The sequence below is a fragment of the Microtus oregoni genome, unplaced genomic scaffold, assembly GCF_018167655.1.
Source record: "Microtus oregoni isolate MIOR12 unplaced genomic scaffold, Mior012 000046F_ref0000063, whole genome shotgun sequence".
Taxonomy (NCBI): Eukaryota; Metazoa; Chordata; class Mammalia; order Rodentia; family Cricetidae; genus Microtus; species Microtus oregoni.
The window spans coordinates 14,352,068-14,379,080 of NW_024543220.1; the positions used below are offsets into that span (position 1 = coordinate 14,352,068).

General features: G+C 54.1%; 1 protein-coding gene across 2 annotated transcripts in view; it reads right to left on the reverse strand.

Annotated features, from left to right (window-relative positions):
• Cpne5 (copine 5) overlaps nt 1-26,737 on the reverse strand; it is an 82,770-nt gene extending 56,033 nt beyond the window's left edge. The window contains exons 1-3 of one of the 2 annotated variants that reach the window (XM_041634688.1): nt 26,195-26,737; nt 14,263-14,303; nt 13,318-13,364 (exon numbers count right to left, since the gene is read on the reverse strand). In XM_041634688.1, the coding sequence (XP_041490622.1) occupies nt 13,318-13,364; nt 14,263-14,303; nt 26,195-26,289 (183 nt within the window). In that variant the 5' untranslated portion in view covers nt 26,290-26,737. The remainder of the gene's footprint in view (nt 1-13,317; nt 13,365-14,262; nt 14,304-26,194) is intronic. The other variant, XM_041634689.1, reaches the window with a different exon arrangement.
• Between the last annotated feature and the right edge of the window lie 276 nt (nt 26,738-27,013).

The following is a 27,013-nucleotide window of genomic DNA, read 5'->3' on the forward strand; positions in this document are numbered from 1 at the left end:
TGTAGCCCTACTGTGTGCTAGACACTAGATTTTTCTCATGTATTGACTTAGTCTCATAACTATTTTATGAGGTGGTAGCATTGAGATCCCTGTTTTACAGACAAATAAACAGAAAAAAGGTTCAGAGAGACTGGGGGATTCCTGAGGTTACATAGCTAGTGGGCATAAAGACAGAATTGAAACCCCAGCAGGGTGGTTTCAAACCAAGAAGGAATTGATAGGATCACAAATCAATAGGGGCTGGTGGATTGGTTTAGAAGGTAAATCACACACCACACAAGCGTGAGGCCCTGAGTTTGAATTCTCAGAACCCATACAAACCCATATAAAGCTCACATCTCTAAGTGAGTCCTATCGCAATAAGGGGAGACAGGGGAAGCCTGGAAGGTTCCAGCCTTCTAGCCTGGTGTGCACAGCAGTGAACAGCAAAAACAGACTCTTTCTCAAGCAAGGTGGGAGGTAAGGACTCCTTGATTGGCTTCTGGCCTCTATGTGCACACTGCAATGCACACGGCCTGTGCTCACACCTGCACACATGCACGCACACACCTGTGCATGCACGCACATGCTTTCACATACACACTGAAGTCTCCTGTGGTTGACTGACAGGTTGACCCTAGGGTCTAAAGACTTGATAGCTGGAAGAGACCAAGTCCTTTCCATTAACCAATGAGAAAGCAGAGGGTAACCGGCCTGGGCAGTCTGGCCAAGGTCACACAGCTAATTAGAAAATGGTCCTAGATGGGGCCAGGGTGTTGTGGGACATTTCTGCACTATGTGAAGATGTCCTGCTGTGATTGCTGTAATAAAAGGCTGGATGGCTAATAGCTAGGCAGGAGAGTATAGGCGGGACTTCAGGGCAGAGAACTCTGGGGAAGAAAGGCGGAGTTGCCAGCCAGGCATGGAGGAAGCAGGATGGGCAATACAGAGATGAAGTCATGAGCCTCGTGGAAGGACGTAGATTTAAAAAATATGGATTAATTTAAGTTATAAGAACTAGTTAGGAACAAGCCTAAGCTAAAGTCGACCTTTCAAAATTAATTAGTCTCTATGTCCTTAATTGTAAGCTGGAGGCCCAAAGAAATTCTGACAGCACCAGCTACCAGCCCAAGCAGCTGCCAACAATGCCCTCACTCGGGTTTCTCTCTCCATCAAATCTTCCTCTTCCTCCAGCTTTGTCTTGTGACTTCTCTTGTCTTCAAACACTTCTCCACAACCATGATGCCACTTAGTTCCCCCAGTGACCCCAGAAAGACATGCCATGGTCTCCATTTTACATAGAGGGTGAGGAGTGCCCAGAGGCTGCCAGGGAACCCAGCAGGCAAGAGAAGGGGCAAATCTCCACAGCCCCCTGCCTCGGTAGTGAGTGAGCAGCTCTCTGCAAGCCTGAACATAAAGTCACTCCCCAAGAGACAGCACTTGCCTCACACACTGCAGCTGGGAGGGAGCTTCTGAGATCCCCAGCTGTAGAGCCCCCGGTGGCTGGGGAAAGGAGACCAGGAGCTATCTTCCATCCCAAGCTCCCCTGCAATTTTCATATAGTACTGATGGCTCCTAAATTAGGGATTTGAAAGCCTGGCTGGCTAAGCCCAGCCCTGACTGATCATGAATCACGTTCACCAGGATTAAAATTAGAGGCCAGGAAAGAGCCATGGCTGCTCAGAGAGTAGGAAAGGGAAGAGGTGTTGTCCAAGGCTGGAAGCTGGGCCTCGCTGTGGACCCAACAGGATGGAGGGACCTGAGGCTCTGGCTCTGTTCAGGCCTGCTGTTCTGAGTCTGGAAAGTTCTCCGTGAATGGAATCCCCAGCAGAAGAAGTTGAGTCGGGCAGGGGCTCAGGGCCTCCCACACAGTATCCTATTCTGTTTGGGCATCAAGGTGTGGAAGATGGGGAGGGGGTGCGTGATTGGGATACTTGCCCGAGCGAGGAGGCTCAAGGCCTTCCTGCCTCTGGAGCAGGATGGAGAAGGTGCCTAGCTGGGGACGTAAAATTCTAAGCTGCTTATAAGGAAAGACTTCCTGCCAAAAGAACAAACCCCAACTCCTAATTAGCCATTGTTCCATGTAATCTGTTAAATGGCCCAGCTCCCTGAGGGGATAGCCATTTGCCAATGAACTTGGCTGCCAAGCCACCAGCAAGCCAGTCTCTCCCACACTGCTCCACCCTCCTTGGCCTCGCCAGGCTGTGGGAATGGGTGAGGGCAAGCAAGCCCAGAGGAAGGTTCCAGGGCCACGGTCCTCCAGCTCACCCCTAATTCCCACGTGCTATCAGTGTCCCTCAGCGGAAGAACCACTGCCGGCTGTGTGTGCACCAGGAGAACCTTCCAGAACGAACTCAACTAATCCTCCCAGGCCTGGTGAGCCAAGGCCCTGCCCGAGTTCTCCCAGGTAGACAGGCGGAAACTGGTCTGGCACCTGACTTTGGAACCACACTGGCAATAGCTCCACAGCTGTAAATGGCAGCTGGAAGCTAACGTCTCAGAGGACTTAGGCGCACCAGGGGACCAGGCCTAGAACCTCCAGGCAACCAAAAACACACGTTCCTTTCTGCAGATGAGGGCTTGGATACCACCCAGAAATAATGTCCGCTCCCAAGTTGAAAGAGGGGCAGGAGTCCCCCCACACAGCAAAACCCACTTCGGAAACTCAGTGGCCTGGGCAGGGATCTGGGCTCAGAAGAACAATCTAGTCAAGTTGCAGGATGGAACAAGACACTATGGCTATGGGGCATGCGCAAGGGTGCGGCCATGCTATGGAGCATGCGCAGTGGTGCAGCCACGTCAGTTGTCCCTGCTTAAGGGAAGGAAAGGAATGGAGAGCTTTTTCTCTGCCTACATGAGGACACGGGCCTCAGTACAAACAGGCATTGTACCAAAGATCCTGCCATTTAATCCAAGTCTAAGGGAGCTAGCACCAGGGTTCCATTCTAGTAACGACAAAAACGAAGGCAAGTGACCCATGACAGTGCCCTGTCAGGTCAAAACAGGTTTGTGTTTTTTAACTATTACATTCATGTATTTAGTGTGTGGAGAGTTGTGTGTGCCATGGTGCATGTAGAGGTCATGGGTCATTTATTTAATAATTTAGTATTTAATATTTAATATTACTAATTTCATTGTTATTGCATAAATTAAAATTGTCATTTAATAATAACTGCAGGAGTCAGTTATTTCCTTCTACCATGCGGGTCCCAGAGATGGTCAGGCTAGTGCAGACACCTTCACCCCTCCCCCAGCCATCGCACAGGCCCCAAGGGTTTAAAAGCATAGTCCTAAGACCGTGCACAGGTGCTTGGCAACGCGCCTGCCCTCTTCTGCAGCCTACCCTGTGTGACGTGGCCAAAGCCGACACTCCAGATGTAAACCAGGCTGCGTCCCTTACCAGAGTCACTTCCACAGCTGCTAATCCCACCGTGCTCTACCCATGAGTTCCTTCCACAGCACACACAGCCCCAGCGAGGACCAGCTCCCGTGACGCGGAAGAGTGTACCCCTGACTCCGTCACTGACGCCCCTCAGGCCGCAATGGCCTTTGTTCCTTTCACAGTGGCAGTAGGAACACAAGGACCGGTCCTTTGCACTTACTGTCCCCTCCCCCACGGGCACGCGCTGTGCCACCTGGGATCTAACTTGTGTCATCCAAGTTGGTTTGGTTGACGGGGGCCAGGTGCCCACGCTGGGCAATGGCACACATCAGCGTTTTCCAGGCCTATCAGAATCATGACTTTAGGTTTTTATGTGTGCATGTGTGTGTGTGTTGGGTAGGTGCACACGTGTGTGGGTGCCCATGGAGACCAGGAGAGGGTGCCAGATATCCTGAGGCTAGAGTTATAGGCTGTTGTGAGCCCCTCAACTGTGGGTTTGGGGGATTGAACGCGGACCCTCTGGAAGAACAGAAAACACTCTTAACTACTGAGCCATCTCTCCAACCCTAGGACATTAGTTTCTCATTTCCTAGGTCTCCTAGGCCCATTTTAGAGATGAGTAAACTGAGACTTGGGCAAGGTAAATGCCTTAGTCAGACTACTGGAGCTGAGTGGGGAACCCAGGGTTCCGACATCAAATTCAGGGCCTCGTCTCACAAGGCTGGGACTCTTGACTAAATGAGACGATGGGACGGGTATAACAAAGTTATGTAGAATCTGGGTGGCCGGCGAGCCACCCAAAGGCCCATAGAATGCTAGGGGCCATGTGGGAAAAGGTCTTTTCGGAAGAGTCACAGCAGCCCCTCCCACTCAACTCTTCCCTCATCACCCACGCGGACAGTGACTGCGGCTTACCCAGGACTGGGAAACCAGCCAAAATGTCGCCATACAACTGTAATGCATCACGGACTCCAGCAAGGCACACGCGATGGAGATAAAATCACATGGTTAGGCTAAGGTGCTGAGAGACTCTGGTGAGAGACACAGGCGTTTCCAAACTCAGTACGAAGGAAGCGGAAAATACCTGCTACCGAGGTCAGCCTGACAGTGGGCAGCACCAACCCTGGTTCCAGGCCTGGACCGTCTGAGAGACTTTGGGAGGGCACTGAGCACGCATGCGTTCATGTCTCTCTGCTCCGGATTGGATGGGACGTGACCTGGAGCTCAAACAAAGCCCCATCCCCATTGTTTGGTTGACTGGTTTTTTTGTTTTTTTTTTGTTTTTGTTTTTGTTTTCCTGGCTTTTCAAGACAGGGTTTCCTCTGTGTAGCCTGTTCTGAAACCTGGGTCTGTAGACCAGGCTGGCCTCGAACTCACAGAGATCCGCCTGCCTCTGCCTCCCGAGGGCTAGGACTAAAGGCGTGGGCCACCACCGCCCCTCTTCTAAGTTGCTCTTTGCCAGGATATTGTTCACAGCCACAGAAACGAAACTAGGGCACTGTCTACGGCATTTGCGTTGCAGCAGCTCCCTGGACTAAACTGGTGCCCACCACGAAGCATGTGGCGACAGGGCCCTGTGAAGGCACATGTCTGGCAGCCCCAGGAAGACCATTTCCAGCTGGCGGTAAGTGTTAACCATCTGAGACAGCTCACCAAGCAGTGTTCTGGGGGAGCTCTGAGTGGCTGTGGTGGCCTAGCTGCATGCCCTGCAGGTGGTATGGGAGTGATCGGGCCACCCGAGGCTTTGCTTCCTATCTTTTCATTTCCCTGGGGGGCCTCAGTTTGGACAGGCAGCTGGTGAGGGAGGGGCAGGATCCCCTGCCCACTTTCAAGTTCAAGGGCCCTGTGATGATGCCCTTCTCAAATGATTCGTTCTGAGATTCCACCCCACTGGCCACCTAGGGGCACGCAGGAGGCCCAGGCAGCGCTTGATGCAGATAGTGCTCGATTTCCTAGGCTAAAATTACATCTTAGAGTCAATTTTCATAAAATGTGGTGACAGATTTAGGTGCTGAGAAGATGGGGCTTTCTCAGAAGGCACAAAAATGACCCAAATGGTTACAATCGGATGAAAGCTGACAGACAGATGTGGGGACAGCCTCCTCCTTCCCAGGACTGGCCACTGGTGACAGGGGCTGTGGGCACAGCCTCCTCCTTCCCAGGACAGGGTGTTGGTGACAGGGGCTGTGAGCACAGCCTCCTCCTTCCCAGGACTGGGTGTTGGTGACAGGGGCTGTGGGCACAGCCTCCTCCTTCCCAGGACAGGGTGTTGGTGACAGGGGCTGTGAGCACAGCCTCCTCCTTCCCAGGACTGGGTGTTGGTGACAGGGGCTGTAACAGCCTCCTCCTTCCCAGGACAGGGTGTTGGTGACAGGGACTGTGAGCACAGCCTCTTCCTTCCCAGGACTGGGTGTTGGTGACAGGGACTGTGAGCACAGCCTCCTCCTTCCCAGGACTGGGTGTTGGTGACAGGGGCTGTAACAGCCTCCTCCTTCCCAGGACAGGGTGTTGGTGACAGGGACTGTGGGTACAGCCTCCTCCTTCCCAGGACTGGGTGTTGGTGACAGGGACTGTGAGCACAGCCTCCTCCTTCCCAGGACAGGGTGTTGGTGACAGGGGCTGTGAGCACAGCCTCCTCCTTCCCAGGACTGGGTGTTGGTGACAGGGGCTGTAACAGCCTCCTCCTTCCCAGGACTGGGTGTTGGTGACAGGGGCTGTGAGCACAGCCTCCTCCTTCCCAGGACAGGGTGTTGGTGGGCAGGTTCAAGATGAGGCTCCCCCTTGACTCTCCTGGCCTTAGTAGGCTCCGCTCACATCCAATGTTCGGAGATTGGCTTGTCCCCTCAGGGCAATAAACCTGCAGGTGCAGAGGCCAAGCTGGCCTCTGCCTACTAGAAAGTGCCACCCCCTTCCTAGGGCAGTGATGGGTACAGGAATTTTCACTGTAGAGTCACACAGGGCACCCAGCAAACAGGGCCCAGATACCCCCAGATGTTTGAGCACATCTTCCCTTCCCAAGAGAAAGTGAGAAGCTTGGGCTCTCCTACCCTTCCCCATGAGTTTGCTGTTAGCCCTAACCACCCTTTATTAATAGATGACTCCCTCTGATTCTGAGGGACCCTCCTAACCTGCACCTGGATCTGAAGACCCCAGCCACCCTCAGACGGGCAGTCAAGAGCTGCCTTCATCTTGAAGCATCCTGCCCTGTATGCCATCTGCCTGGCCTCCGTGCTGAGCCATATCTGGGCCCCTTTGGTTCCATGGCCACCTCTGTCCACACGGCTCTGTGGCTGAGGAGGTGGACCAACTAGATGGCACCAGTATCCAAAAGAGGACATGAACTAGAAGCCAGAGAGAATGAGGTGGCCTGAGTTGACTGTGCCCCTCCATGAGGTTCCCATTCTAGCGAGCAGTTCCCTGGGGCCCTAGAACCACCCCTCACACTGCCTGGCCTGGACCAGTCACAGTGACCAGCCACTGCCATTCCTGTGACTGCCCCACTCCCCTTAACCCATGGCTACAGATCAAACCCTGATGCCCCCTAAGGCCCATGTGTTGGAGGCTTTGTCTCCAGGGCCATTGGAGGTGGTGGGACCTTTGGGAGATGGGGCCTGTAGGGCCTTATGCCACTGGCGGCTGCTTCTGAGGGGGGCTGTGGGACCCTGGTCTCCCCTTCCCTATGGTTAGATGTGAGAGGTTTTACTCCACTGTATGTGCTCGCCACATAGCAATCAGTGGGGCCAACCAAGCATGGGTCAGAACCTCAGGAACCGTGAGGTAGCCAGGGTGTGGCAGCCCAAGCCTTTAACCCAGCACCTGGTAGGGAGAGCTAGGCAGATCTCTGTGAGTTCGAGGCTGGCCTGGTCACAGCAAAATTTAGGCCAGTCAAGGCTACGGAGAGACTGAAAAAAACCAAAACAACTGTGACCTAGAACAGAGCTCTTCATGAGCTCATGACCCCAGTGTTTGTCAGAGCAATGGAAAGCTGGCTAATGGCACTCATTCACCCCTCCTTTAAAACCACGGAGGATTTTTGTGGTGTGTGTGCACCTCTGAGTTCATGTGTACTCCATGCATACAGGAGCCCACAGTCGCTAAAAGAGAGCACTGGGCTCCCCATAAGTGGAGACAGAGGTGGTTGTGGGTGCCATCTGGGTGCTGAGAACTGAACAAGAGCAGCCAGTGCCATCTCCAGCCCTCCACCCGGGTCACGTTCCCCCAAGGATACGAGGGTGGCCCTGTTCTTTCGGCTCCTCTGCGACCATTTTCACTACAGTTGCCTGTGCTGTGTCCCTGATGTCCTTGAACTCGAGCGTGCCTCAAGAATCTAAGTGTGCCCAACCGCTGACTGAGCAGGGTAAAGCACACCAACACCACAGCCTACAACCAGCCAAGAGTACATACCCACACACACGTGCCATGGTGTGTGCATACCCACACACACGTGTACCATGGTGTTTACATACCCACATACGTGTGCCATGGTGTTCGCATACCCACATATATGTGCCATGTTGTGCACACATCCACACACACGTGTGCCATGGTGTGTGCATACCCACATACGTGTGTCATGGTGTGTGCATACCCACACACATGAATAAATCACCATAATTTTAAAAATTCAATTGGGGGCGCTGGAGAGATGGCTCAGAGGGTAAGAGCACTGGCTGCTCTTCCAGAGGTCCCGAGTTCAATTCCCAGCAACCACAAGGTGGCTCACAACCATCTGTAATGAGACCTGGTGCCTTCCTTGCCAGCAGTACATTGTATGCTTAATAAATAAATAAATCTTTTTAAAAAATCCAATTAGGGCCAGTGAGATGGCTCATCCAGTAAAGGAGCCTGCCGGCAAGTCTAAGCAGGGCTCGAGCCACGGGACCCGCGTGGTGGAGGTTGTCCTCTGACCTCACAAGTATGTCATGACACATGCCACCCAACCCGAATAAATATAATTGTTTTTGTTTGTTTCTTGAGACAGGGGTATATGATATAGCCCTGGTTGTCCTGGAAACTTGCTATGTAGAACAGGCTAGCACGTGCGCGCGCGCACACGCACGCGCGCACACACACGCACGCGCACACACACTGCAAACACCCAGGTCTGCACTCACACTTGCTCTGTCGTACCCCGACCTTTCCCGCTCCCTACCCCGTGGTACCTTGCCGACACCTCACATAAGTGTCGTAAATGTTGACTAACCGGGAGAGCTACCAACAAGACCTGAGCTCAGGGGATGCTCCATGGTGAGTGCCATGTGTCCGGCACCATGGATCTTCACCGCTGACAGTCTGTTTCCCATCCCAGGCCATATCCTCACCTCTGTGTGTGAATTCACTCCAGGTGCCACCTCCCCAAAGGCCGGGAACGCTGAGCAAAGCTCAGGTGTGTCCACGCCCTGCCCTGCACGCGCCCTTTGACCAAGAGTGGGGTGTAACAAAGAAGCTTAGACAATTGGAGGCCCTGGACCGAACCGAGACTGTTTTCAATTATGGATTGTAATTAACAGTTTGCCGGGCAGTGCCCTTCGGAAAAGGTCCTTCCAGACCTGCTCTAATGAATCACCAAGCCACGGGTGTATTCCTGGTGCTCCAGCCGGGAAGCTCGGCCAAAGGCCTCCAAAGTAATTAGTCCACTTAAGCAGACTAAACGGTTCTCTAGCAATCTGGTTTATGCTTCAATGGGTTTCAAGCCTTAGAAAACAAAGTCACATCGGCCCGGGCTCAGTGGAAGGAGTTCCATTCCTCAGATTCAATCCACACCCTCCGCCTTTGCTTCCACTAAGCCTGGCAACTCAGCCTGGGTCCTGCTCTTCCCAAGACCTTTCTGAGGGGATATGTTGGGGCTTTTGGAGACATCAGGCAGTCTCTGTGCAGAGCACGCCCCCCCCCCCCCGTATCTCCCTCCCAGGAGTTGATGGAGGGGTAATGAAGAGATGCCAAGAAGGCTGCAAAGGCCACAGCCTCAGCCGATCCTTTCCTGTCCTGTTCATTAGCTTGAACAGCAGAAGGAGTAGCCAGACCTTCAGCTGCCTAGGGCAGCTTCAGCAAAGAGGCCAAAGAAACTGCATGTTCCCATCATGGAAGGAAACAACTTTCCCCTCCACCCCTTGCTTCAGCCCTGTCCTTTCAAGAATCAGGAGGGGCAGCTTTTGTGTCAAATAAGGAAGACAGGTGCTCCTGGGGCCACTAGCCTCCACCATCAGATTCCCCCCACCCAGCTCATTCTTCTCCGCTGGGAGCTGAATAGGGGACAAGGAGGCAGAGGTGGGGGAAAAAACTGCAGCCGCCATTTCTTATGGGCCTGCATGGATCTAAATCCCATTCCTAAGCTGTCCGTTCCTTTAGCAACATGTCTGAGGAGCCTGCTGTGTGCTGGGTACTGTTCTGGGCCTCAAAATGGAACAGTAGGCAAAGAGCTTGGAAATCCCCTGCTCTGTAGAGCTGACGTGTGGCAAGGTAAATACTGACACCAGAGTCTGGTTGATGGTAAAAGGTGATCAAGGAGACCAAAAAGTGGGGGAGGGGGATATGTGAGAAGTATAGGAGAGACTGAGACCCGGAAGAACTTTATGATGGGAGGCACAGGTGTCAGGATCTGAAGAACTCGTGGGTGTAAGAAAAGAGCGTGGCTGGGTAGCACATGCCAAGGCCCCGAGGAAGGAGGAGCTCCAGGTGCACTGGACAGGGTGGTAGGGAGATGGAGGGAACAGGTACTAGGAGGGGAGGTTGGCCATCCAGGTAAGGGATGTCAGAATGTGTGACCCTGGCGGGCCCTGGAAGGCCCAGAGTCTGGTCTACTCAGAAAGAATAGAATGTGACGAGCTTGCAGCAGGACCCTGCCAGCAGCTGCATGGGCGGAGACAGAGGGATCTAGACCTCGTGCACCTCCTGAGGTCATGGTGGCTCACGAGGCCCTTTCCACTATGCCTCCCTGACAGGGGACAGAGGCACACAGCACTGGAAACCAGCCCAGGCTGGAAAAGCGTGGCTTGCAGTGGGGTGTAGCAGCCAGGCTGATCCAAGCAGAGGAGAGCCATCCCCTCACTGAAGCTATGCTCACATTAGCCAGAAACACGGGCGGCGAGTCTGCTGGGGAGCCCTCCCCCAGGCACCAAGGGGAGCAGTGTGAGCCTGGATTCCCCTCTTTGTGTCTGGGGGCATCTCTGAGGACAGGTTATGTCTCCTCACTTTGGGGGACCTTGAGAATAGGACCACTGTGATGACCAATTTTTTGTCATCTTGATTGGGTTAAGAGCCTAGGAGAAGAGCAAAGTGCAGCCCTGGGTGCCTGTGAGGTTCGTTTCTAGAGGCGTAATTAGATGGCCTAATCACTGATGGAGTCGAACTTTGAAAAGACTCTTAGCAGGAGGTGGAACTGTGGAACGATGGTCCTGGCTGGAGGAAGAGGTCACTGGAGGGTATGCTCTTGGGGGCTATATTGTTTTTCTGAGACAGGGTTTCCCTGTGTTTATGCTATGGAATGTTACTTTAACAATGTGAAGGTGTGTTACATTTGTTTATGCTGCATTTGTTTAACAATGTAAGGATGTGTGTTTAATTATGAGAAGATGTGTTGGCCAGGCTGCAGTGGCACACGCCTTTAATCCCAGCACTTGGGAGGCAGAGGCAGGTGGACCTCTGTGAGTTCAAGGTCGGCTTGCTGAGCGAGTTCTGAGACAGGCTACAAAGCTACTGAGAAACCCTGTCTTGAAAAACCAAAGAAAAAAAGAAAAAAAAAGGTTGTATTTGTTTCACCTTGCCTGCCCAAGGCACCTGATTGGACTAATAAAGAGCTGAACAATCCGTAGATAGGGAAGAAAGGATAGGCAGGGCTGGCTGGCAGGCAGAGAGAATAAGGAGGAAAAGAAATCTAGGAATGAGGAGAGAATGAGGAAGAAAGAAAGAGACACACCTGGGGTAAGAAGGCAGGCAGTCACCAGACACTAGAAACAGTGAAATATAAAATATACAGAAGGAAAGAAAAGTAAAAAGCCCAAAGCAAAAGGTAGATAAAGAAAAGGTTGATTTAAGTTAAAAGAGCTCGTCAGAAACGAGCCTAAGCTAGGCCGAGCATTCATAATAATAAGTCTGTGTCATGATCTGGGAGCTGGTTGGTGGCCCAAAAGAAAGTACTAGACTCGTTAATCTGGTGGAGAAAACATCAAGACAGCACTGCATCCAGGCTATGGCGTGGACACTGCTGGCTGCTTTCAGCCAAGCTTACAGGAGGAGCTAGAAGAGCAAGAAACAGGCAGAGAGACCTGAAAACCATAGTACAGGCAGAAAAGAAGCATGTCTGAAGCCATGGACCAGAAGGTGTAGTGTTAGAGAGATTCCAATACGGTCCCACAAAGAAGCCACACACAGTGGGGACAACAGAAAGATGCCTTGAGGGACCCCACCGTGGCAGGTAACCTGTAAACTCACCCGAAAGACTTGAGGTGCCTGAGGCATGGAATGGGGGCCTAGGAAGTTGTTTCTACAGTAACCCACCCAGAGTCCACTGTAGCTGTGGTCCAATAGGACCCAGCCAAGGCTCGTGTGGGCAGCTGACTTTGGTGTGGGCCGTGTGACGCTGATGTCAGTGGCATTCAGAACACAAGGGTGACAAGATCATGGAGGCTTGCGCCCAGGTTTCAAAGGAAAGCCCATGAAGCCGGGCGGTGTAGGGCCGGTCTGAGTTCCTGTGGGTAGCCCTGGAGCGGGTGGTTATGAAGTTGTAACAGTGGTGCTTGACTGACCCCAGGATGCTGGAGTTGACAGAAACATGGGGCGTCTGCTGAGGAAAGCACAGGCAAGGAAGCAGACATAGCGAGGGGGGGGGGCTGTGTGGCTGCAGACAGAGGGCTCTTATTAGGGCGCACATCACAACACAGTACATCCACAGGCACGGAGCTACAGGACCTAGTGTTCGCACGCTGGGTGGCTGTGGGGTCTTGCTTTGGCCTGGACCTCTTTTGCTCTTCTCCCATCCTCCAGTTTGAAATGGGGGGGGGGGGCGTGTACTCTGGGGCACCGTATCTTGAAAACTTGTAACTTGTGTTTTGTTTTTTCCCACACAGGTTCACAGCTGAGAGTTGCCTCAAGTCCCTGTTGGGACTGTTAATAGGGAGGCTGTGGGGAATGAACTAAATGTGAGCCTTTGGGGGTCGGGGTAGATTTTCAGTAATGAACGCTGTCAGCTCAACTGGACTGAGAAACAGAGCACATTCTTCTTCCTCGTCTTCCTTCTCCTCCTCTTTTACCCTATCTCTATAGTCCTGGCTGTCCGAAAACTCACTCTGTAGACCATGCTAGCCTTGAACTCACAGAGCTCCTCCTGTCTCTGCCCCGCAAGTGTCAAGATTAAAGGTGTGCGCCAGCACAAACGGCTGAAAGCACATTCCTATGTATATGTGTGTGTGTGGGGGGGGTGCAGTTCCCAGGGATTTTTAGTTAGATGATGAAGGTTCTGAGCTAATAAACAGATTTTTTTCTTTTTAATGAGTGGTTTAACCCCCTGCATTCAGATTTTGTATGGAATGATGGAGGTGGGGCTGGAGTAGAGGAAGCAGGCCAGTGGGGTCATGTCCCTGGGTGCTCTGTCCTTTCTGGGTACTTCCTCCATCCTCTGCTTCCTGTCTTCCATGAGATGAGCAGCTTCCCCTACCACATGCTCCCCCAAACAAGTGTGCGGGGCCAAGCAACCATGGTTAGCCCCTCTGAGATGTGAGCCCAGATTCATCTTTCTTCCTTTAAGCCGTTGTCTGAGTTACACAAAGCAGCTGACATAGTCGCGTCTCCCCTCTGGCCAGAGCTGCCTGAGGACAGGCATGGCCTGCTCTGCCTTTGGTCTCTGTACCCTCTGCTTGCCCTGCCAGCCTTTGGTACTCGGATAGAGCACCCACAGAGGGTCCACTCTGAGGGAGGATACAGCGTTGGCACTTCCTGGGTGGGGATGGGGTGGCACCTACCTCCCGCCATTGTTTGTTCTCCATCCCTTGAGTGTACATGACACACACTGGGGAAGAGAAGAAAAAACATGAGTTAACATCCCAGGCTGAGAGGAAAGTCGAGGGTCAAGAGCCTCAGCCTACGTGGTTCTGTTGGGTCTGGGGAAAGGGCAGGTGTCTGTGGAGGCAACTGGGGTCTTGGTGAGCGAGGGTAAGAGCCTGGCCTCCAAGCCTAAACCACAGTAGTAGCTTTGCTGTTTCCGTGGTACTTTGGTACCCAGATCCATGGACAAGCACCCTACCACTGAGTTACATCTCCAGTCCCACAATGGGTCTCTTTCTCCACAATAACCGGCAGTTGGCTTGGCAAAGAGGCCTGGGACCTCAGCATGACTTGTAGGAGGGATCTCAAGGGCTGTCCATTTCTACACCATAGAAAGGGTCCCAGGTGTGAGGCACATGGACAAGTGGGCGTGACGGAGGGCTGAGTGGCAGGCGTGGTGAGGAGGGCACCTGAGACACTTTGTCCCTTCAGATCTCGTGACTGTCACCAGGTCCTCTCTACTGACGGGGAAACTGAGGCTCTGCAGAGGCCAAAGACCCATCCAAGATCATGCTCATGGCCAGCACTGCTCAGGACTGGAGCACAGTCCTCCCAAGCCCATGCTCATTCCCGCAGACCACGGTCAACATAAGTGTGCCGCTTCCTCCAGGGACAGAGGCCTTTTTGCCCTAGACACCCCAACACCTCCCGAGCTTCTCTGAGGTGCTGAGACTTCACAAGTACGGGAGCAGAACAGGGCCAGCTCTTCAGTTCTTTGGACACCACCACGCAGCGCTCTCCAGCCCTGACTCACTGGCCCCTATGCCTGCACAGCTCCAGCCCTCAGAGCCTGGTAGCCTCTGTCACTAGTCGCCAGGTCACTGTGTCACAGGGATGGTTGTTGCTGTGGGAACAGGACTTACGTGGATCAGACTTGGAAAACATGTCTTTGTCCAAGAGGTTCCTGAAAGAGGGGAGAAAAGAGAGATTAGTCGGGACGGAGGGGACAGGTGATGGCCTCTGGCCCAGACTCGAACACGATGGAAAGGGAAGACAGGTCCCTCAGCACACTTGTTCAACTTCACGAAATGCCAGGAACCACACAGGGTGCCACATGTCTGCCACCTCAGCACTCGGGTGGAGGAGAGACAGACTAGCGGGTTCCAGGCCAGCCTGGGGCAATACAGTGAATTGGAATAGCCTGGGCTATATGCAACCCTGTCTTAGAAAAAGAAAAGAAAAACTACGATGCTGGGAGGCCCCTGAAGCGACTCCAGTCCAGCTTTCCTAAGATTCAAAGTTCTCCCCCCACCACACCACAGCTTCCCCAGATGGCACCACGGTGCCCTGGACTCTGGTGTTTCTCACTTAATCAAACCTCAGTCGGCCTCAGATACCAGCCCTTCTCAGACATTTCCTTGTTGCGGAATGTTATTTTAACTGGACAAACTTGTGTTCCATTTGTTTCTGCCGCCTCTGTTAACTGTGTAAAGTTGTGTTCCATTTGTTTCTGCCGCCTCTGTTAACTGTGTAAAGATGAGTTACATTTGCACTAATTAAATAAAACTAACCTAGGCTCAGAGAGGCGGGGTTAGCAGCCAGTTGACCAGAAGCAGCAGGGAGGAGCTTAGCATGGTTTTCTTTTAGTTGGGGTGTGGAAGGGAGCAGCTTTGGGGCAGCAGCAGAGAAAGAGAGTTAGCCAGTTGTAGTCTGTGTCTCTGGGCTAGCAGGTTTTCACCCCAGCCTTTGAATCTCGAGTTTTGTTAGAACGAGAGAGATGTCGCTAGAATTGCCTTTAGCGGCAGCAACAGAGGTATTATCTGGGGGTCAGCACTGGCTGGGTGTTGTCCCAGTCGAAAGGAAGAAGCTGAGTTGGGGAACCATGTCCTATAGTGTTTCCCTCCACAGCTGCCACCAGGAAGCTACATAGCCCAATGGAAACTGTCTCTGGTGGATCAGGGCTCCATCCGTTTTGTCCTAGAGGCTGCTATTGCCTTTCCCCTGAGCCCCTGGAACTCTAGGACGCAGAGGCTGTCCTCCACGTTACCTGCTCACTTCTAGACAGCAGCAAAAAGTCCTGATGCCAGGGACAGTACAGTCAAAGGCAGCAATAGCTAGGGCATACGTGGCCAGCCTCCAGCATCCCTGGTGACAGCCTCCTATAGGCTGGGGCAGAGCCTGAACAGATTCCTCCAAGTCTGGATGTGGGGCTCAAGTTTAGTCATTTCTAGGAGAGTGAGAAAAAGGATTGCCCGTAGGTTTCAGCCTAGGAGAAAGGTGGGGGAAGGGAGAGAGAGAGGCTGGAGGATCAATAAATGGAGTTCTCCGCTGTGTAGCTGGACCTTAGGCTCGCAGACTAAGAATCGGATGTAGGGGATGTAGCTCAGTAGTAGAGCGCTTGCCTAGCATGCACAGGGCCCCATGTTCAACCAACAGTACCACACTAAGAACCCACACACGGTTCCTGGCTCCGGTGATTCCCTGTCCTATACTTCGGACTCCCAATAAGCCAGGGACAAGAGTCACCCTGGTGGCCAGCACCCAAAGATAGCACAGCTCTCAGAACTCCATGCTGCTGACATTCTTATACTTCCTGATGATCCCAGTCCTTCCGTCTTGATGCCATTCTCCTGAACCTGAACCCACCACCGGGTCCCCCTCTTGCAACTCAGAGTCAGTGGGTCCTCCTGCCTGCCCCCACTGCTTTGGGCCCCTCTAGGGAACCTAGAACCCTCTGTCTCCATCCTCCAGGCCCTGAGTCAGCCGAGTGCAGCTTGAAAGCAGAGGAAGACAGATAAGAGGGACCAGGGGCTGAGGATGTAGCCCCGTTGGAAGAGGGTCTGCCGAGCATGCGCAAAGCTCTGGATCCCCCGGCACTGTATAAACCAGGTGTGGTGGCATACATAGGTGATCCCGGCACATGGCACGCTGAAGCAGAGGATGTCCACCAACTGGAGGCAGTCCTGGGCTACAGAGGGAAACCCTGTGTTTAAACCAGAGCAGAGCAGCAAGGGCCGTGCAGGGTGACACTCAGAGCGTCTTCATACTCCCCACACCCTTTAGCTACAGACAGACAAACTGCATTCTGTGCACAGGTGACTGGGCTATCTCATGCCTCAGTTTCCCCGTTTATAAAAAGGGGCTCAGGCCGGGCGTTGGTGGCGCACGCCTTTAATCCCAGCACTCGGGAGGCAGAGGCAGGTGGATCTCTGTGAGTTCGAGACCAGCCTGGTCTACAGAGCTAGTTCCAGGACAGGCTCCAAAGCCACAGAGAAACCCTGTCTCGAAAACCAAAAGAAAAAAAAAATGAAAAAGGGGCTCAGTATAGTCCAGGGCTGCTCAGATTGATAAAAGCGTATTAACTGGGACTTACAGGTCAGTCCTCAGGCTCACAAGTTAGAAAGTGCCATAGCCACCTGCACCCTTTCTGGTCCAAGAAGCCAAACCCAACCCTGACCTGAAAGAGGGAATATCTCATTATCTGAGTTCTGCCTCCTGCCCCCATTGGCTGTGAGTACTCCTGCCTGGGTTCCCATCCTGATCCCCTCTCTGATGCCACCCATTGTCCTTATAGCCTTTAACCCAGTGGAGTGCGTGGGGCACCTGAGAAGCCTGCCCACTGGTTAAGCAATGGGCCCCTCATTCCCTGGGGCTCACTTCACTTCCCAGGGGTAAAAAGGCAGGCTCTTGGGGCCCTTCCCAGAGACTGGCTTTGTAGGTCTGGAGTGGGGTGAGCTCATATTTAACTAGCTGTTGTCCCACCCACCAGCCCCCTCTGGACAGCGAAGACCCCAAGGCACGTTTGTTCAGCCCCTGAGAATCCCTCACAGTTGCCAGGTCCCCACTAACCCTCACCTACCCCACTGAGAACTTCTGGCTCAGACAGAGGGAGCGGCCTGCCCAGAGGCACACAGCCAGAGTAGCCTGGGAGACCAGGCCTTCAGCCCTACACAGGGCCCAGCCACCGGGGCCCTGACCAGACCAGACCAAACCAGATCTCAAGTGGGTTTTTTTCCCTCTGCTTTCTACTTTGGGAAAGCTCAAGAGGGGAAAAATCCCCCAACAGTCAAAATGTATTTTCCCCCCATAAAGTCCTTCGGCTGTATGCTCAGCAGCCTGGAGCTTCGCCTCTTTTGTTCCTTAAACCGAGGCTGGAAAAGCAGAGCCAAGGCCTTTGCTTCCTGCCACCCCCAAGGACTCATTTCCCGCTCAGAAGGTTGGGAGAAACAGTACCAGGCTGTGAGGCCCAGAGTCTCTGAGGTCCCAGCAGAAGGTGATGGAGGACCCCATAAGGGACCGCGGAGGGACACTTCCCAGCAGAGGGACCCCAAGGGAAATGGGTGGGGCTGAGGCAGAGCCCCAGCCTGAGGGGAATACCCTGCCCTTGCCTGAGCTGTGGGCGAGGTAACTACATCCCCTGGTTCTCTCTCATGGATGCACTGAGCTTGCTCATGGCTGTAGCTGAGGAAGTCACTAAGAACCTGTATTTCAGCTATTCCTGGCCCAGGGTCCTCAGCGGGGACCACGAACCCCTGAAACTAAGGAGATTGATTGTGTACTGGATGCAAGTTTGTTGCTGCTATTGTTGTCCAATTCCCAAATTAAACCTCAAGGCTGCAAAAGTTAGGAGGAAGCTAAACCTGGCAGCCCAGGCCTGCAGTCCCTGTCACCTGCGAGTATGAGGCAGGAGAATCATAAGTTCAAGGCCTGCTTGGGTTACATAGTGAGTTCAGGGGCAGTATGGCAACTTAGTTGTCTCAGAAGAACATCAGTCAAAAGGGTTACAGTTCAGTGGCAGGGCACTCGCTTGGCACGTGCAAGGCCCCAAGTTCGATCCCCAGCATAGGAAGGGAGGGAGGGAGGGAGGTTGATTGTTGGTTTCTCTGAGCTGGGAACAGCGGCGGTACACACAGGGAATCCTAGCACTTGGGAGGCTGAGGCAAGACAGCAGCCAGTATAAGCCCAGCCTCTAGTGCTTAGGGACAGATGAACTGGCACCAGGTAGCAATGACAGACGCAGAGAGAGCCTGGGACCTGAGAGCACATGGATATCACCTTGTTTTTTCAAACTCAACTTCACGTCAAACATCTAGTCAATGGAGTGGATGGGGGGGGGGGGCAGTGACCACTCACGCATAGTTCAGGGCTCTTGGGACACTCAACCGACCCTGTGTCCCACTGCCAGCAGGACCTGTTTACATCCCAAGGGACAGATATGGAGCTCCCCAGGAGCACCCATGTCACAAAACTTGGGCTTTCCCACGCCCACGTGGGCTACCTGTGCCCCGTCCGTCCCACTGAGACAGTAGAGAAGAGCAGCAGGACATCCATGTCCTCTGGCCCTCACAGGAGGAGGTCATCAAAGGAGCCAGGCCAGGAGGAAGGACCTGAGTGTCTGACACCCACCGCTGCCTCCACATCCCACTCATGCCCTGCCTGTCTGTGCCATCTCCCTGCCAAGCAACCATGCCAGGTCTAACGAGCAATTCTCACAAGGTGCCCAGAGAGATTTCTAGGGCTGGCAGTGTTTTTCTGCTGGGAGATATTGGCATAATTGACACTGGCAAGATGCAGGGTCAGGGGAGAAAGCTGTGGTCTCAGAAGCAGCCAGGTTGGGTTGCTTGGCCACATGGCAATCTGTCACCCTGGACAGTCTCCCCACATTTCAGCTTCTTATGGGTTCATGGGGGTCACCCATTTGCTTCTCAGAACAGGTGTGAGCCACCAGTTTACACTAGAAACCAGAAGTGGCTCCGCTGCTCTCTTCCCCTGGTGCCACTCCCGTTCCACTCAGTGAGCTCTAACGATTCTGCTTTGAAAGCCACTTCCCACCCTCCCCACCCTGCACTCGGCCTGCCTAGCAACACATCTATTTCCTGATGTACCCACTCCCCACCAGCCTAGGGTCTGCTCAGCAACCAGAGGTGTGTTCATAAAGCTTAATCCTAACCACCACTTAACAAGATCCATCCCCCAATGCTGTGAGAACAATAAACCAAAACTCCTTCCTGGGGCCCCCAAAGCTACGGTTTATAGCCCCGCTCCCCGCTGATCTCATCTGTGCACCCCAAACCGACCGCTCATACTCTTCCAGCCACACTGACCTCCGTGTCCTTCTACAAGGAGAGCAAGACCTTTCCTGCCCCTTGAATCTCTCTTCTCCATGTTCCCCTTGGGTATCGGTCCCTGCCACCTGCCTCACCATCTGAAGTGACTGAACTTATTGCTGACAAACCCATGGATGTTATCTGCCTAATAAAAATGTGTGTAGGACAGAATTGGTGGTCCACACCTTTAATACCAGCACTTGGGACGCAGAGGCAAGTAGATCTCTATGAGTTTGAGGCTACCCTGGTCCATGTAGTGAGTCCCAGACCAGCCAGGGCTACATAGTAAGACTCTCTCTCAAAGGACAAAACAAAAATGTGCACAGCTGGACATGGTGGTGCACACATGTAAGCCCAGCACCCGTGAAGCTGAGGTGAGAAGACAGAAGTGGCCTTGTGAGAACAAGGTACACACTGCAGACTGTCTCCCAGAACCAGTGAGGCACGGTGCTCAACGGCAGAGCAATTGCTAGGGAAACTGTCAGGCCCTAGGCTCCACCGCCAGCATTACGAGAGGTGCGCACGTGCACACACACACGGACACGAGCACACACATGAACACACGCACGCAAACACACACAAGCGCACACACACACATCTCTTGTGAGTTTTATGTGTATTTTTTTTGAGCCTGAGAAATGGTTCCACAGCTAAAAGCACTTGCTGCTCTCCCAGAGGACCCAAGTTCATTTCACAGCACCGTTATCAAGTGGTTCACTGGTTTCCGTGCTCCAACTCCAGGGGATCTGGTACCTCTGAATCACAAGGGGCCTAGCGTTGGCCTCTAGAGGTCTGGCTCCTCACATTCTCCAAGTGGATAGCCAGGACACAGCTGCCCCCAAGGCCATGGCGCTGTTCTACTGAGACCTGTGGGAATTGTATGGGTGGGCAGGAGGGAAACTAAGGGCAGAGGTGCCCGGCAGGGCTTGGCAAGAATGCACAACTTGGCTTCTCTTGCCTGTTACACTAGGAGAAGTATTCTGGGGTCAAGATGACTTCTTGAAAAACCTATTCCTCGTCCCCAAATTGGCTATCTCCTGACCTGAGAATATGAGGAGTCAGACCTCAAGAGGTCAACACTAGGCTCCTTCCCTTGTAGCTTCAAGGAGGCCAAATAGCTTGTGGAGCCATCTTGGAAGTCATGGCGGCCCATCCAGCACCAAAATCCACAAGGTCCTGATATGATGGAGACTCCCTTATGTCAAAAATGGCAGCAGTGAACGTGAGGTCCAGCTCTGGCCACTCCCTGGGAAGGCTATGGATCTGTGCAAGATTGTGTTTTTTGGAAGGAAGCGCCTTCCCAGAAAGACCCTGCGCTCCGCAGTGTGTTTCCTATCTTCAGATGCAGCCGCTATACTGAGTACAGAAGCAGAGGGTTTTGTAACAGTGAGGCTTGCCATTTGGACAGCGACCAAGGAGAAGGATGGTGGGGTTCTTCCTGGCAAAGTGGCTGACAAACCAGCCCTGAGACGGCTTACCTCTAGACTCAAAGAAGGTATTTCAAGTCCAGGCTATGAGCAGTCAGGTTTCCTGTTACGCACAGACAGCCAAGGGCTTCCTACGGAGCCTGTCAGCTCCCTGAGCTTCCTCCTCCCTCCCCTCTGTTCTCAAAGGAGGGTCATCTCCCCCACCTCCATCAGTCCTCTAGGCTGAGCAGAAGGAATGTTAGCAGGGAGAGGCGGAGAGGAACCAACCGCCCTACAGTAAGGATACGGTGGAAGGCTTCTGTTGCCTGTGTTCTGCCTCTCTGAGCAAGCGAGGCCTTTCCCATGCCTGAGGGAGGACCTGTCTTACCTACAATGGCTGCTGCTCGGGTCCCACCATGATCCCCACAGAGCCTGACCCTCTTGACATCTGAGGGCACAGGCTGTGGATACATATTTCCAGACCCTGCTGGCGCTAACCTCGGGCACGTGCCTCCACTTCTAAGGGCCTTGATTTCCTAGGCAGACCAAAAAGAAACACTGCAATTTACTGCAGAGGATTGTCGGGGAGCTAAAAAGCCACAGTGGGGAGGCCAGAGAGATGGCTCGGCAGTTTAGACGCTTGTTCTGCAAGCATGAGGACTGGAGCTGGGGTCCCCAGAAACCCACAGAAGTACCTGGTGGGAATGACAGCCGGCAGTAACCCCATACCCAGAAGCTGGAGACGGGATCTGGGTTTCACTGAGAGACTCTGCCTCAGTGAATAAAGTAGACAAGCAACCGAGGATGATTCCTGACACGGACACACAGACACTAGGGGTGGGGTGGAAAGAGAAAACCAAAAGCTCCAGCAGCGGGGGCAGGCAGAAGTCCTGTTCCCCACGAGAACACTGTGGAATCCCTCCCCTTGATGTGGGCTGGGTGTGGGGAAGTGGCTCCTGGGTCTGGATGGGGACAAAGGAAAGGTATCCCTTCTCATGTGTCCAAGGGAGTCACGTCTTGCTGTCACAGTCCTTGGGTGAGCTAGCCTTCCCCTAGCCTTGAGGAGGTCAGTTGTCTTAAGGTGGAGGCAGCTTGCTGGGACCACAGCCCCCGGAAGCCTGCAGAGGGTCACTCTGGTCCTCACCAGCAAGACCATGAGCCTCCATTCTGCAGCAGCCTGCAGTTAGCAAGCCTGGTCAAGGATCATACCGTGGGGGAAGTCCCAGCCCTGAGACACGGAAGTGGAAGGGGATAAAGTCAGGGGTTCAGGAAACTGTGAACATTTGTTCCAGAGCAGCTGAAAACTAAAGCTTCTAAGACAGTGTGATCTGAGGTGCCAGCTTAGATCTGAGGTGCCAGCTTGGACGGCAACTGCTACTATCGACGCAACAGGTATGGGTCTGTGTAACAAGGATGCCAACTGCTCAGCTGGAGTAAGCATCCAATCTGAGCCGCAACCACCCTTTCCTGGCCTTGAATATCTGGGTGTGGTCAGTTGTTAAACAAATCTCCTTTTCCTAATGCTGACTTGGCTGCCACCATGCTCTCAGGCTCACCCCTCCCCACTGCCATCTCCCCTGCTGTCAGAGTGAACTCACACCTGTCTACAAAGGCCCAGGACACAGCCCCAGAGCTGGGCTGACTCTTTGCATGGCATTACCTATGTTAGCTTGAACAGACAGTAGGAATCAACCTCTGGGGCGGAAGAAACCTAGCCACCCACTAGCCCCCACCAGCTGGTGGGGGAAGGAAAGCTGTGTGAGATCCTGAGTAGACATCCAGCCTGCCCTGGTCTCAGGAGCCCTCACATGCCTCTCCAACACGACCCTGCCCAAGCACAAAGGCGTCCAGTAATGGGAAAAATGCAAGCCATTCTTTCAAACCACAGAGCTGATGGAGCTCCCAGCAGAAGACAGGGATGCTGACCTGGCAGGGCCTCTGGAGGAGGAAAGGGTCACAGGACAGGTAAGCTCTGAATGGGCCTGCAGAATGGCTAGCATTCCTAGACAAGAATTGTCTGGTACAGACTGTCAGGAGGAAGAGCGCCAGGCTTGAGAGTGTTTAGATTACATTTTGTACTAGTCTGCTGGAATCTAGTTCCGTGAGCCACCCTTCCTTCAGGGATCACTACATCAAGTGACCTCCAGGACTCCGCATCTCTGTAGATGTGTAAACCTTGGTTACACATGTCTGATGTGTAGACCTTGGTTACACATGTCTGATGTGTAGACCTTGGTTACATATGTCTGATGTGTAACTGATGTCAGCTAACTGGTGACACCAGCCACTGTTCTCAGAATGACCCATCAAATCCCTATAAACTGACAGGAATCACTATGCCTTTTACAGAAGGGGAAACTGAGGCCAGAGAGGAAAGCCAGCTCATCAGGGATCCCAGGAACAGAGCAGGGTGTGCCTCAGTGGTAGTGTGCTTGTGTAATATGGATTTGATCCTCAAAAGCCTGGAGTGCGTGCGTGCATACATACACACACACACACACACACACACACACACACCACATCACAGGAAAAGCTGGGATTTGAACCCAGGGAGAGAAAGCCAAGCTCTACATAGACCAGGGTAGCCTGGAACTAATAGATCCATGGCTGCCTCTGCCTCCTGGATGCTGGGATTAAAGTTAAGCTCACACTCGTTGTTGTTTGTTGGGCCTTATTTGTAGGGGCAAGGTCTCTCTATGTAGCCCTGACTGTTCTGGAACTGGTTATGTAGACCAGACTGGTCTTAAACTCACAGAGATACTACTGCCTCTCTCCTGAGTATTGGGATCAAAGGCATGAATCACATTCTTAACCATGTGTTAAACAACACAAGGCTGGCTTACCCTTGGGAGTGGACCACAGACTGACCCAAAATGCTCTCTATAGAGGCAGAGGACCTGATGTGTCCACCCATGGTGTCCTCTGCCTTCTGCACGCACACACTAGGCACCAGCAAGGTCCCTGGGAAAGATATAGGACCGTGCCCTGAATCAGGCAGCCTTGCTCTGCTGAAGAGCCCAGGTAAAGCAGAGCAGAACAGGCCCCAGAACAAGGCAGAGTTTCCAGGGTTGGATCAGGGGAGCCAGAGAACTCATCAACCCCCCTGAAACACTGCCCCCAGCTGCCCATCTGGAGGAAGTAGCCAGAAAGGGTCACTGAGATGCTCAGGGTAGGGTACCCCAAAGTCTCCACTCCGTAAGGTCCAGTTAGTGCTGTTCAGGCTGCAGAAGGGACTCTAACTTTAAGCATGGACTAAAGAGTACGATGGCCATGCGGGCTCTGCAGGTCTCTGCCCGCCTCTGATCCTGGACCATTGACCCCAGCCAAACCAAAGGTGGATCTCCAGGTTCAAGGCCACCCGACTGCTTTGCCACCTCTCCTCTCTGCTCCAAGTGACCCTTCTGTCCTCATCTCTCATCATCAAAACCACTTCTCCCTCATTTCCATTTCAGGGGAGTAGACATGGAGCCTGGCCGGGCCTTTGACAAAATGTGGATCATATCCCTTTGGAGGGATGGACACCAGGGTCAACCCAGAAGCCAACCTCTGGGAACTCTCCCACAGCAGGTTCTTCTCATGCAGGATGTTGACATCTGTCCCGTGGATGCTTCTAGGAAACAGAGAGGGGCCAAGAATTTCTGTCTCGGGCTGATTGCCCTGGCCACTTGCTCGGTGTGGTAGAGCCCCTCTGTATCTACCACGTCATCTACCTCCAGCGTTTGCACCCGCTGTGTGTCCTAAGTGCATATGGAGTTACCCCTGTGACCAAAGCTTCCTGGGGAGGAAGCAGATGGCAACTGGGAAACTGAGGCTTAAAGTTTGCCCCAAGCGGCACGTCAGGGGTCCCCCACAAGATGTCTGATGGCAAGCTGCCATCACCCTTCCTCTCCGTGGCGTGGAAGGCTTTCGGGCCGTCCCAGGGGCATCCCCACGTCCCATGTTCACGCAGAGGCTCTGCACTCAGGGTCCGAGGGATGGAGAAGCCAGGGCTTCAGGCTGGCATCTTTAGGGACAAGAGGAGGATGTCCCTGGAAATGGAAAAGCACAAAGCCTTTCGGGGTAGGGAACAGGCTGTTCAGAGGCCCAGAGGTGGGAAGGCTCCGGGAGACAACTGAAGAGCCTGAAGGCGACAGGCGTGATTGAAGGAGGAGGCAGGGCTGTGTGCTGGAGGAGGGCAAGCTCGCAGCTGCTGACAGCTGAGGAGGTGAGGCTGGCACTAATGGGCATCGGGAACCTCCCAGCAGAGTGAAGGCAGATTCTTTGCGTCGGAACGAGGTGGGGGCGGGCTGGACAAACAGTAGGCCCCTTGGAGAACCTGCCTAGGGACACCACCCCAGCAGCCCTCGCCCCAAGTCCTCAGGAAGTGTCTCCCCAGAACCCACCCTCAATCACAGCACAGGCCAGCATCTCAGGCTCTACCTACACTTCCTCCGTGTCTCAACTCAGTCACTCAGAACTGAGGGCACATGAGGGTGGACAAAGCCTAATTCAACAGCGACCTGCAAGAAGCGGAGGTGAGTGATCCGGAACCAGGGTACAAAAGGTGAGCTATATCTGGACCACGGTGTCCCTCACAGACCCGTCAAAGCAGTGTGTCCAGGGTCAGCCACAGGCCTCTTCACCCTCGGGGCACCCAGCTCCTCCGAGAACTTATTCCCAACCTGTACGGTGTCCCAGGGGACTCGGGGTGGCAGCCTACAGAACACACCCCTGCCTGCGGATTCTGACATTTTCACCGTCAGCCCTCACTCCTTTGGTCTAAGATTTTCCACAGAGTTACTGGTTTTTAATGGCGCCACCCTTAAGTTCGCCAGGGCTTCCTGCACTATGAGAGAGTCCCGGCTGATCTTTCTTGAAAGAGAAGGCTTTCAAATCCTGGGTTCTAAGAGAGTGGAGGAGCGGGGAGGAGGCTGGGGCATAGACCAGAAGGAGGGGAGAGGGAAGTCACAGGAGGCACAGTGGGTCATGCCTGGGAGGGATGGAGCCAGTCACTCTCCTCCTTTTGGGGAAGGGTAAAACAGAGAGCGCCAGAGCAAGACCCAGAGGCAGCTCCTCCCCTTCCCACTCGGGTTCTGGGACCCCTGTTCCTGTGTCTTCCTGCTGTCCTGGAAGCAACAGCTCTGAACACAAACTTTCTGGGAACCTGACCCCTGCCTGGCTGCCCATTCAGCCGTCACCACCCGCCACTGGGTAAGGGAGTCTCCGAAGACCAAAGACAGGCATGGGGGCCTGAGAAACCAGGACACTGAAAAGCGACTCGGTAAGCAAAGGATGGAAGCTGTGGGGACAGAGGAATTCCGACCTGGGGCGGGGCAGGGGGACCCGGTCGGCGGGCGGCTCACCTGCACGACACGGTGATCTCCACCTTGGTAGCCGGGATGCTGCCCGCCAAGGAGTCGAACTCGCTGAGCGACGCCATGTCCTCGGGCTGCTCCATCGCCCACTGTCCCCCCCCACCCCAAATTAGTCAATATTCCTGGGCGATTCACGCCTCCTCCGGAGCGGCTGGAGCCCTGGACTGGGCGGCCAGGGAAGGAGAGGAACGCGAAGAGGGGGCGTGGGAAGTGAGAGCGGGAAGGGGGCGGAGAGCGGGGGCCGTGGAGAAACGGGGCGCGGGAGCTGCTGCGGGGAGGCGGGGGCCGCGGCGAGGGAGCCGGGGCGTAGCGGGGAGGGGGGCGCGGAGGGGGCGTGGGGACTCGAGGGGTTAGGACCACGCCGCCTCGGGCTTGAGGCGCAGCGCCACGTCCTCTGCTAGGGCTCCGGCTCCGGGGCGCCTGGACTGCGGGAAAATCAAATGTGCCCGGAGTCGCCGCCGCCTCCCGCCAGCCGCGCGCGCGCTGCGTGCGGGGTCCGCGGGCGCCGGAGGGGCCGCCCGCAGGGGCCGGGGCGGGGCCGGGGCGGGGTCTGCGCGGGGCGAGTGTGGGAGCGGGGTGTGTGTGTGTGTGTGTGTGTGTGTGTGTGGTGTGTGTGCGAGTGTGCGCGCGCGTATGTGTGCACGCGCGTGGCGGGCGTGGAGACGCGGCTCTGGATGTCGGGGACGGGGCTAGCGACAGCCAGAGACAGTTCCAGGGCGCGCGGTGCTCTGCGCCAGTCCCCCACCCCACTTGTCCAGGGTTTGCGTGCTGTGGGAGGGAGACTGTCCAAGGGGCACCTGTTTGGGC